Source organism: Pogona vitticeps, chromosome 1 (genome assembly GCF_051106095.1).
Source record: "Pogona vitticeps strain Pit_001003342236 chromosome 1, PviZW2.1, whole genome shotgun sequence".
NCBI lineage: Eukaryota > Metazoa > Chordata > Lepidosauria > Squamata > Agamidae > Pogona > Pogona vitticeps.
In genome coordinates, this window is record NC_135783.1 from 332,368,507 (window position 1) to 332,381,454 (window position 12,948).

The following is a 12,948-nucleotide window of genomic DNA, read 5'->3' on the forward strand; positions in this document are numbered from 1 at the left end:
AGATGGATGTCCCAACAAATTGAAAACTACACCTTTTAGAAAATAATCTAATGATTGCACCCAGAGATGGGAAATGTTACCTTTTTGGGTAATGATAGAGACAACTTATAAACAGCAACCACCACAGAAAGCATCAAGTTCTGCATAATCTAATTCGCAAATATTGAATTTCTAAGAAAACGTGGTGCATATTTTGAATAATTTGCAGTAAAAAGCTAATTCTCAGTCACTTTTACTGGAACCTGAAAATATCCATGAAACCTAAAGTACATAGGTTTACATTTGTAGCTGAAGGACTGATGCCCATGTTATAAAATAGTCTTTTACTACTCATGGTTTGCTTGCTGGGCCAGAACAGGAAGCTCCATTATACCAGGTCATACAATTTCCAATCTAGTCCTATACCATCTACTCTAACTGACATCAGCTCTCCAGGATTTCAGTATATAAGTCTTTCTGGTATATAGACTGGGAGGCATTTGTTCTCAGGTCCTTTTGCAAGCAGACCATGTGATCAACACAGCACTTGGAAAATTAGTTTTTCAAATTATAACTCTCACAACACCCCAGCCATGCTGGCTAAGGGATTCTGTGAAATGTAGTTTAAAAAAACTAATGTTTTCTATCTGAGTGTATGTGCCACCCACAAAACCAGAAATCACCTGGAGGAAATGATAACATCAAAATAAATTCTCAGTGTAATTTTTTTTAAAAAAACTGGGAAACACTATTTACAGCACTGAGAGGGAAAATGCAGTTCTAAATATAAACTACAATGGTCCTTTTAAAGTATCTTGGTTGACATGACTTATGTCAAAAATGGCAATTAATTTTTAGCAACTCTGTGTTTCAAGAACCCAAACAATCTCCTCTCAGTAAATGCAGAGAGCACTCTTGCACTTAAGTGATGGGAAAGAAAGGATATGCGTTCTCTGAGAAGAGTCAACAATATTTTCTAAAAAGTCTACCTTCAGCAAATCTTGACATTTGAAGGGTTGTAAAAATTCTTCCTGCCTATATTTCTAGATAGGGAAGAAAGGTCAGACAAGGAAATGATTGGACTTTTAAAGTCTGTGGATTTCTCTGTTCAAAGCGAATAGTAACTTCTTTTTCCCCCTATTACAGAACACACATATTTATACATATTCTACTACTATAGTTATAAAAATATGATTTTAAAAATATGTATTTGAACACCTGAAGACTTTCATGAAGGACAGAATCCCAAACCTAGTCAAAAATTCCTTTTAAATGTGATAATAACAGGTAAAAGGAGACATCCATTTGCCAACCTCTTTCGTTACCACTTTTTAAAAAATTCTAAGCAGTATATCCAGAAAGAGTACAATGTGAATAAGACTCTACATAAAGATATACATGACAGACCTGTGTTATTGGAGAGGAGATATACTAGCACTCAGCCTCCTTCCCTACTGTTGTATATATTGAATTTCCTAGTGAAAAATGGCGATGAAACTCTCAAGTCTCCAGATTTCACAATTGTTTTATCCACATGCTGAACAACTGGACACTTGAAAATTCACATTTGACATTACAGTCTCATCACCTTACCCAGGGGCAGTGTTAATCTTCTTACAAGAGTGCCCCATGTTCCTCCTTTGCCAACAGGATCGAACATCTCCATACACATGCATCTCAGGCATACATGGCCATAGACAGATTATCATTCAATTCTTTGGAGAGTCAACATAGGTTTTGTAGACTGGGCCCATTCATATGATAAAATGAATTGAAACAACAGCTTTTAGGCTCTAACAGGCTATTATTGACAAGATTGTGGTTCTACCCGATGGCACTGCGACAGCTTCTTTCAAATTGCTTGAATACACAAAGACGAAATCTCACTGAAACTTGACATCAAGACAAGATGCTGGAAATGGGCACATTTTTCTTTTTCTTTTCTGCTGGTGCAACTCTTGTAACAGTGACAGACGAAGGCATAGGAAGGGAAAAGACAGGAATGTTTCTAACATCTTAATTCGGGTGAGGGCAAACAAAGATGGCTGGACATTGACTTTTTAAAAATTAACGTGACAGAGCCTAATAGGGTACCAAGTGGAAATGGGATAACAGGTTTTTTAGTCCTTATCACAAAGTGGTACAGCACATAACTATCACATACAATTTGGCACAGTTGGCAGTCCCTTGTCAAGAGAGCTATCACAGCTTTCTCCTTAAAGTGGAGAGTCCCTCATTTAAGAAGTCTCTTGAAGAAACCAGAAAGCAGAAAGTTTCAGGAAATCTGAGCTTGAAAAGAGCATAAGGAGGACTGCAATTGATACTGTAGCTTGTCTTCCCCAACATTCATACCCAAATCTTTTAAAGCCATTCTAAAGAGATCCTCTCTACTCATCTATATTGTGTAAATCCATGTGCAAAATTGTGCAGAATTGAAACAAAGGAGCATAAATAAATGAGTTTTTATATCTAGGGCAAAAATACTATATGGTGATTAAAAAGGGAAATATAACTGGATGAAGAGTATTCAAAGCACCTTTAAACGTTACTATCATTAGTATTTTTTTTTCTTTGACTCGCCGATCTTACATCACTACAGATCTTATAGTGACTACTCTATATGAAAAAGTCTCCAGGCATGGAAATTGCAGTCACAAGGCTGTAGGTGTACTATCTCATAAGATCGTGCAATGTGAGAGAGGGGGAAGCCTGCCTTTGTGTCAATGGAAGCTTTCTTACTTTAACCACGTCACTGTGATAAAGCTTGGAAATGGCTGTGCTCTGGGAATGAAAAAAATGAAAATGCAAAGCCATGCTAGTAAGGCTTGAATTCTTCAGACCAACTACAGTACTGCTGCTGTCTTGGCCAAATCATCCTCCTCATCAAAGGATTCATACTGAAGCATTTTTAAAAAGCCACCATCAATCAAACCGAGGGAGGGAGGGAGGGAGGGAGAAAAGAAGGAAGAAAGATCAATAAATCTGGATGCATTACAATGTTGCTTTCCATGGGTGTGGCATGTAGAGAATATGCCTTTACTAGCGTGTTTTTTTTCCTCAGAGTAGCCCTGACTGGCAACTTTATCCCTCCCTTTGTGACAATCAGCAAGCCAAAGAGGAGTCATCCGCTTCTCTTCTCGGATTAACTGATGCGTGCGCTATTTCTGAAATGAAGTCTTCGGCCACAGAGCTCCTTTTGTTGCTGTATTTCACCCACCTTGCATATGCTGCATGTGCTTTTAATATTTACTACTCAAGGGAGGTCTCGGAAATTATACCACGGCATTGTTAGCCTCAACTGTCTTGTTGTTCTGGGCGGAGGTCATTGCATACTCAGCTTGACTTGTTCCATTCTCTTCTTTTCTCAGTGGTTTCCTTTGTTGATTGCCAGCAATAGTGATAATTTTTTAAAGTATGAGACAAGAAGGGAGGGGAAAAGAAGACAGAAAAGCACACGCATCAGTGAGAGTTAACATTTCAGAAGCATTCCTGTTCAAATTAGAGAAAAGGGTTGTTGGCCACAAACATCTATTGTTTTTGCTAGTTTTTTTGGGGGGGGAGGAGGTGCAGTTCCATACTTAGAGAAATTTTTGTCTGTTTCACTCCTAAAAGGCTGAGCTCTAACGGAGAACTCCAATGTTCTACAGCAAGACTTATGCAGAGTTCGAAAGAATCCCACTGAAGACATATATGGAAATCCAGAAACAACCCACCTAGTCCACAGTAATCCATTTCTGTTTGATTTGAAACAGACAAAAGAACAGGAAGCATAAAGCTGCATAAACCAGGCCTCCAGTAAGCATGCATATAGTTAATTCCTATCATCACTTTTCTGTTGAATTAATTTTAAGGAGCGCACACCAATTATAAATGGACCAACAGAAGACTTTCTTAAAGAGGGATCCATCCACATTACAAACACTGCATATCATTTATCTGTACAGTTGTGCCCCGCTTTAACTGCAGCATGCCAAGGGCACAGTGTTTTCCCCCCAATGCAGTCAAGAAACTTTTAGAATTCATGTTGTATAAGACGAGTCACGCCTGTCCGTCATATGGAGCTCTAGGGCAGGAGCCTATGGCAGGACAGGAGGGGCAGAGTCAAGAAGGACAGTTGGAGATTAGAAAAGAAGTTTCTGAAGTGTTAAGACAGAGATTGGAAAGTTGGTGTGTGTTAGAGAATAGATAAGAGATTAAAGTAATAGAAAATAGATAGACAGTCATAAGATATTGTTACAGTGGCTAATGTGAATGAATACAAACAAGCAAACGTGTAATCCTATCCAAGTTTAATGATTGAACAATAAAAGAACATCTATGACTTTACTTCTGTGATTTACCAATCAAACCATAAATAAACCTGTTATATTTGGCAGCCTGGGTCTAAGAAACATATTTGGTACAGGGTGGATAAAGATCCACTGGTGGCAGCATGCAAAGGGAGAAAATAGTACATCGTGTCCGAAGGTGGACCTGTGTTTGAGGGAGAACAAACAAAGGACACTGAGGGAATGCGGCAACAAGTCTAAAGATTGTCTTCATTCATTGTTATGTAGCACAATGTGTTTTTTCTTCAAGTCTGACTAGAACGCCGAAGCACATCTTAGTAGCAGTTAACAGAAATGCAAACCCCCCCCCCCCATTTTCTGAGCTAACCTGGACAGCACCATTTCTGTTGGGGGTTAAGTGCACCTTGCCATATCATCTGAATTCAAACCATGGTTAATTTTAATTATGATTATTGAAAAATTGCCAGCTTCAGACCAAACAGAGGAATGTGCATGAGTTCTAAGCTCACTGGTGCGCATGCTCAGCCAAAAGTAACACTCTCTGATACCTATAATCAGAAACATTAATGAAAGTTAGAACTCTGAAATGGGCTACTATAATTTACCCCGTTTAACAACAAATCCGCTTGATGGTGAGGTTTTTGCAATTGCTTTTGCAATCGCAAAACAATGGTTTGAATGGGGGTTTTCCGCTTTGTGATGATTGGTTCCCTGCTTCGGGAACCGATTTTCGCTTTACGAAGATCAAAAACAGCTAATTGTCGGGTTTCAAAATGGCCCCCCGCTGTGCTTAGGGATGGATTCCTCACTGCACAGGCACCGAAAATGGCTGCCCCTGTGGAGGATCTTCGCTGGATGGTGAGTTTTCAGCCCATTAGAATGCATTGAACGGGTTTCAATGCATCTCAATGGGCTTTTTTATTTCGTTTTACAACGTTTTCGCTCTACAGCAATTTCGCTGGAATGAATAAATGTCATAAAGTGAGGCACCACTGTAATGGCCTCAGCCAAACACAAGCACTTTAGGAGTTGTAGTTCAATGAGTATAGTTAAGACAGTTACAAAATAAGGACCCAAATCCTTCTGCCCGCACAAGCCTATGCTATCATTGGCTGCTGTCTTTTATCCCTCATTAAAAATTTCCTGTTCCACCTCTCTCTCTCCCCCTCTCCTCCAGGCTCCCAAAGGCTTTTAAAGGTCAGAGAGGGTCCCAAGGGAGCCTTGAAACTGGAGGATGGTGGAATAAGAAACTTTTAATGAGTGCTAAAGGCCCATGGCTAAGGACATCATAAGTTTGTATGGGCGAAACTCTACAGAAGAGAATGTTGGCACATTAAGTAATCACACAGAATTCTTCCAAGCTATACAAATGAAAAAACATGCATGTTAGCATATTCAACATAAGGCTGAGCAATCAACTCTGCTTCTCCTGGCCACGCTCTTCAACAGTGCACACAAAGCAAAGGTCTGTTGCAGATTTAATGCTTCCTCTCAATTTGTCTTCCCTGCCCTATGTTAATTTCTTCTATCCTGTCATCACGATAACCATAGATTTTTGTTTGCATCACTGCTAGCAACAGTTAATGCTAACAAAAACAAAACAGGGGTAGCAAAATCTGCCCCCACCCAGGTTTCCAAGACTCGTTATGAAACTGACAATGTAGGTTTCAAATATCCAAAGTAATTTCAAATATCCAAACTCTTTGCAGCAGCAATCCTATACCCGCTTACGTAGATAGGAGTCAGTTGCTTTTTCAGACTACAATTCCCAGGCTCCCAGATTTTGTAAGCTGACATCCAAAAATTAACTTTCTTTACCTGTGCTAGGAGCAAGCTTCATTGCACTCAGGGGGACCTCTGAGCATAAAAGCACTGTAAATATAGTATGCTTCAGTTGGAAGAGACTGTAAATATAGTATACTTCAGTGGGAAGAGACAACTGGATTCATAATTAATTAATACCAGGGATACTCGAAGTGACAGAGTGAGAGTGTCCCCTAATCAAATCTGAGAAGAATTTCTGCCTTCAAAACACCTTGCTGCCATTTTCTTGGCAAATCAGAACAATGGGCTAGTCATGTTAGTTTCAGTTTCAGATGTATAGGCCAGAATCCTGCTGGTATGTTACACCAGCAGATGTAAGGGAACAAATTATAGCAGTACCTTGCTGGTTAACAAGCTGCCACTTGCATTCTTCATCATGCAACTTACATGACTCCAAGGAGAGATGCAACTGGCAAATCATTAACTAGCAGTAATTTATTCCTGCACTTACACTAGTTTAGTTTGGTGATTTATGTGTAAATAAATTACAAACTAACGAGGTACCAGTCACATTAACAGGCACATATCTGATTGCACTACATGATTAGCAATGCACTGTACTAGGGGACAATATATTGAAATAATAAATAAATAAATACATAATACAACCAACATCTAATTAGTTAGTGGACATTTGTTGCAGTGACATTTGCTGCAAAAGTTATGCACATGTAAATCAACAACAGAATTCTGGTCTCAGAAATGGAACAGTACCGGACGAGGCAAATCGTAAAGCAATGGCCATCTTAAAAGAAATACTGGAAATGAAACATTATATTTTTAGATCTAATTCCTAATTAATTTTTTCCAAATTAAAGGGAACATATCAAACATGTTCTTTTTCCAGTCTTTGCCATAATGTACCCTTTATTTCACTACAAAAAATTTAAAGTTACTCAAAAGTATGAACATTTAAGTCCCTCCCACCTGTCAGATTTCTGAAAACATCATGCTTTATAGCATGGTTAAAAGTCAGTCTAAGGACTGAATTTGTAAGCAAGCTCTATGCTTTGCAAGTCATCTGCAGTTGCCTTTTATCTATGCAATTCTGAAATGTGGTTGTGAAAGTGTATTTTTATTCCTGCTATGTCTCTTTCTTCCTATTACATACATTCTCCTTATTGCTCTGAATTTACTTTGCTTTTCTGCCTACCCCAGAGCATTTTTAAAAGAGACAGATGCGATACAATTAGTATAGGTAAGTGTTAAGGATTCAGAAAATCTACAGTACTCACTGCATAGCTGGAAATACAGGTACAGTAATTCCTTACAATGCATTTCATCCATCTGCTATGAAGTTTTCTATTTTTGCTAACCAGAATGTCACTGACTGAAGCTTTGTATAAGTTTGTTTCAAATGAACAGAGTAATCAGACTCTAGATAAATGAAGCATTATAGTGCCCAGAAAAGATACTTTGGTATCTATAACCTCTTCAGCACTCACATGTATGAATGTCCATGAGCCCTAAAACCAAAAGAATATCATTCAGAAGACATTTTAATCCAATAGACCCAGTGGATTAATCCAATGGAACAACATTAAGGTGAATGTATATTTCTTCAATGTTGTCCTTCTTGGCATGCAAACGATTAAGTGCTGCAGAAATATCAGGCATATATTAAAAAGGCATTACATCCCTCAGTTGACCAATTGTAAATAAAAGCAAGTTAATTTACCATAAATAGATTGAAGCAAATACGTATCAGAATAAATACCAAGTCCTTTTCTTTTGAAGGTGCACTGATTCTAGATATGGAGTCAACATCTTTTCTAGTGATGGATGCCCTCTGCCTTATCAGCATATAACTAGGGGAAGGATTTCTATGATATTGCATGGTTTCTCTGCGACCTACATTTGAAGCCATAAACACATTCAAACATGCTTATGAGTAATCTGGCCTTTCTCACCAGATTACTCATAAACATGTTCAAACCCATCCATAAATTAAAGCATAGGTTGCGGGGGGGGGGGATGGCATGTCAATAGAAATCCTTCCCCCTGCATAGAACAAATCAGGTTTCAGAGAGACAGCTAAGAGGATATGCCACCAATCCTGAAAGCAATTGAACATGCATTTTATTTTACTCCTCTCCCTATTCCCCATGATATCAGAAAACAGCAGCACATGTGAATATTTTACTTATCTGGTTTGGCTAACAGAGATGAATTGGGCCCATAAGGCTGGAAAACTTTAATCATTTAAAGCAGAGAGAGGGCAGAAACTGCAAGTGATGTGTGTTTCCTATTCTGTGCTGTTGGGAAAGATAGGTTTGTAGTGTGTTTGAGCTGGAGAAGAACATCTGTGTTTAGCCCAACTGGAGGACATGTAGCAAGTTGCGTTAAACATTTCTTGTTAATGTGGAAATCCAATACTAATGATACCACCTTTTCAGAATTCTGCCTGTCTACCTGCATTTCCTATTCAGAGACAGTAACTGTCCATACTAATTCTCCAAATAGTTTAAAGACACATTTACTTTCAGCTGGCCTTTCAACGCCCTGACCTTAAACGACCTTTCGCTGTTTATGTGATAGGTGAAATTTACAGGAAACAGGCACATACCTTTAAAAAAACAACATGTGATTTTCACAAATAAGAATAAGGAGCTTAAGGTGTGTGCCTTTCAACCCCTCTGAGACAGGAAAAGAAGGCTGATGTATTCTCAAAGGCTTTCATGGCCGGGATCCGATGGTAGTTGTGAGTTTTCTGGGTTCTTTGGCCATGTTCTCAAGGTTTTTCTTCCTAACGTTTCACCAGTTTCTGTGGCTGGCATCTTCAGAGGACTGGAGTCAGAACTCTGTCTGTACTCTGGTGCAGTTTGCTTGGATAGTTGAGTATTTACAGCTGTGGGATCAAATTTTGTCCTGTTCAGGAGATTGGGTGATTATGCTGATCAGTGTTTTTTTTCTTGTGGGTGTATTGTTGTGATAAGGGGGAGAGATTATCTGTCACCATGATTGATGGGTGTTGTTAGCAGGTCTTTTGTATGCAGTGGTTTCTGTGGTTGGGTAGAGTTCACTGACCTTTTGCAGGCTGTATTTTTCAGTGCTGGGAGAAAGGCGATGTGGAGTTTTAAACTTTCTTCTTTTTTGAATTTTTCCAGTTGTTTTAGTCTGCAGGTGGAGTGGCCATGGGGAGCCCCCTCAGCCCAGTTATAGCAAACTTCTACATGGAACATTTTAAAAAACAGGCACTGGCTTCGGCACCCTTCACACCCACGGTCTGGTTCCAATATGTGGATGACACCTTCGCAATTTGGAACCACAGTGAAGAAAAACTGGGAGAATGTCCACCAGTGGTTCTTAACGTGGGCGATAATGCCCCCCAGGGGGCGATTTCATTTTTCAGGGGGGCGGTAGAACGAAAACCATCTCAATAGCATCCACCCAAATATACAATTGACCATGAAAAAAGAAATAGAGGACCAACTCCCTTTTCTTAGATGTCATGGTCATACACAAAACTGACCTCCTATGGAGACACAAGGTCTACAGGAAACCCACGCACACAGACCGGTACCTACACAAAAACTCCAACCACCACCCACAGCAAAAAAAAGAGGCATAATCAAAACACTGCTAGACTGTGCAAATTGGAACTGTGAAGCTCAGTTTCACAACACTGAACTCCACCATCTGAATTAGGCCCTACAAGCAAATGGCTACTCCAAGAATGATATCACATGAGCCATCAAATCAAGAAAACAACACCGAACTGAAGAGGAAACACACTCACCCACAAATTTCTGCCATACATCAAACAGGTCATGGATTGCATGGGGAAACTTTTGAAAAAACACAACCTACAAACAGTATTCAAGCCCACCACAAAAGTACAACAAATGTTACTGTCTGCAAAGGACAAAAGGCACCTCCTCAACACTGCAGGAGCAAACCGGATACCTTGCAGTTGCGGCCAGGTATATATTGGATCCACAAAACAAAGCATCCACACTAGAATCAAAGAACATGAGAGATACTGCAGACTAAAACCGGAAAAATTGGCAGTAGCTGAACATGCTCTAAAACAAGGTGGACACAAAATTCTATTTCAAAATACTGAAGTACTGCACAACACCAGCAATCGTTATGTTAAACTGCACAGGGAAACCACTGAAATCCACAAATGCCAGCAGAGCTTCAACGAAAAAGAAGGAAGTTTAAAACTCAACAAAGCCTGGCTCCCCGCACTGAAAAATACAGGCTGCAAAAGGACAATGAACTCTACCCAACCACAAAGACCACTGCACACAAAAGACCTGCTAACAACACCCATCAATCATGGTGACAGATAATCTCTCCCCCTTATCACAACAATACACCCATAACAAAAAAACACTGATCAGCATAATCACCCAATCTCCTGAACAGGACAAAATTTGATCCCACAGCTGTAAATACTCAACTATCCAAGCAAACTGCACCAGAGTACAGACAGAGTTCTGACTCAAGTCCTCTGAAAATGCCAGCCACAGAGACTGGCGAAACATTAGGAAGAAAAACCTTAAGAACACGGCCAAACAACCCAGAAAACCCACAACAACCAAAAGAAGGTTGTTGTTTTTTTCACTATAATACACTGTCATAATCTCATCTCAAATTAATTAAATAGCTTTAATGCATCTGCCGTGAATTCGAAGGCTACAAAGACTAATTTTATGTGACTGGAGATTGTTGAAGAGAGATGTGTACCCTTAAGCATATTTGGTAGGAAATAAATCTGGACAGCTCCAGCTAATTATGATATCCCGATGTGCTTCCCTTAGAGCCTGAAAAAGTTATATTTTGGTATAATGCTCACAATGTAAACCTGGGGTTAGTCCCAACTGAGCTTGTTATTGTTGTTTTGTGATAACAACTGGCCTGAGTTATGGCAACCTTATGTTCTCCAAAATGTCCTGTCCCCACCTCTTGCAAACTCAAGCCTGTGGATACTTCTGGGAGTCTTGTATTTCGTCTTGTATTTCATCTTCCTCCATTCCTACTGCCTTCATTCTGTCCAAGCATTTTCTTCTCATGGTATGCCTGACGTAGGACAGCCTCCCTGGTTATTTAACATATATGCAGAATACATAATGCAAAATCCTGGATAGAGGACGAGATGGTTGGGCAGTGTCATCAAAGCGACCAACATGAATTTGATCAAACTCCAGGAGGCAGAAGAAGACAGGAGGGCCTGGTGTGCTCTGGTCCATGGGGTCCCGAAGAGTTGGACCCGACTTTACAACTAAATAACAACAACAACAGGACAGCCTCAGTTTCATCATTCCTGTTGCCAGAAATAATTTAGGTTTGGAATTATCTAGGACCTATCTGCTTCTCTTTCTCGTAGTCCAGGGTATCTCCAAAGCAGTCCTCCAGGACATTTCAAATGAATATTTTTTTCCCTGTCAGCTTTCTTTACTGTGCACCTTCCACAACCATACACAGTGATTAGAAATATAAGAGTGTCAATTATCTTGGTCTCCAGTGACACATCCTTACACTTGATGATCTTTTCTCATTCCTTCCTTGCTACCATTCCTACTCTCAGTCTTCTTCTGATTTCCTGGATGCATTCTTCATTTGCATTGATGACTGAACCAAGGTATACAATATCTTTCACTATTTAAATTTCTTCACTGTGAACACTAAAGTTGTGCAGTTCTTCCTTTTAGTCTTCTTATGTTCAACTACAGTCTTGCTCTGGCACTTTGTTTCATGTTCACTAAAAATTATTTAAAGTCATTGTTGCTTTCTGCCACTAAGATGGTGTGATTTGCATATCTTAAATTATGGATATCTGTTCTACCAATTTTCACTGCTTCTTCATCTGAATTTAGTCTGACTTTCTGTGTATGTTTGATGTACAGATAAAAAAAGGTAAGGGTATAAAATGCACCCTTTTCTGACACCTTTGCCTAAAGGAAAGCTTTCTGCCTTTCCATATTCTGTCCTAACAGTACTTTCTTGTCCACAATACAGGGTATGTGCATCAAGACAATCAAGTGCTGAGGCATATGCATTTCTTTCAGAAACAACCCACAGTTTCTCATGCTCAACAAAGGCTTTGCTGTAGTCTATAAAGCATAAAGAAAGCTGACCACCGAAGAATTGATGCCTTTGAATTGTGGTGCTGGAGGAGACTCTTGATAGTCCCCTGGACTGCAAGGAGAACAAACCTATCCATTCTGAAGGAAATCAACCCTGAGTGCTCACTGGAAGGACAGATTCTGAAGATGAGGCTCCAGTACTTTAGCCATCTCATGAGAAGAGAAGACTCCCTGGAAAAGATGCTGAAGTTAGGAAAGCGTGAAGGCAGGAGGAGAAGGGGACAACAGAGGATGAGATGGTTGGACAGTGTCACTGAAGCTACCAACATGAATTTGACCCAACTCCGGGAGGCAGTGGAAGACAGGAGAGCCTGGCGTGCTCTGGTCCATGGGGTCACGAAGAGTCGGACACGACTAAATGACTAAACAACAACATAAAGCATAGACTTATCTTCTGAACTTCTTTTGTGTGGTCCAGTAGCCAGTGGATATTTGCAATATGATCTCAAGTTCCTTTTCAAAATACAGCTTGAACTTCAGGCGTTTCTTGCTCTATTTAGGGTAAAAGTCTTTGTTGTAATACCTTTAGCATCTATTGCTTGCATGAGAAATTAAAGTAATAGTCCTATAGCAGGGGTCCCCAACCCCCGGTCCGCGGCCCGGTGCCGGTCCGTGGGCTTGCCGGAACTGGGCCACCAACTCGGATCTCCGCCCCCCCACCATCCCACCCCCACGCCCCTTGCAAGTGTCCCTTTCCTGCTGGGAATCCGTCGCGGGCAGCTCACCCAGGAAGCGCCGACAGCCGGCCACCGGGATCGGCG

At 40.2% G+C, this 12,948-nt stretch overlaps 1 protein-coding gene across 2 annotated transcripts in view; it reads right to left on the reverse strand.

Moving 5' to 3' along the window:
• Window positions 1–538: 538 nt before the first annotated feature.
• PRIMA1 (proline rich membrane anchor 1) overlaps window positions 539–12,948 on the reverse strand; it is a 72,158-nt gene continuing 59,748 nt past the window's right edge. For both annotated transcript variants that reach the window (XM_020802200.3, XM_020802201.3), the window contains exon 5: window positions 539–3,354. In XM_020802200.3, the coding sequence (XP_020657859.1) occupies window positions 3,252–3,354 (103 nt within the window). In that variant the 3' untranslated portion in view covers window positions 539–3,251. The remainder of the gene's footprint in view (window positions 3,355–12,948) is intronic.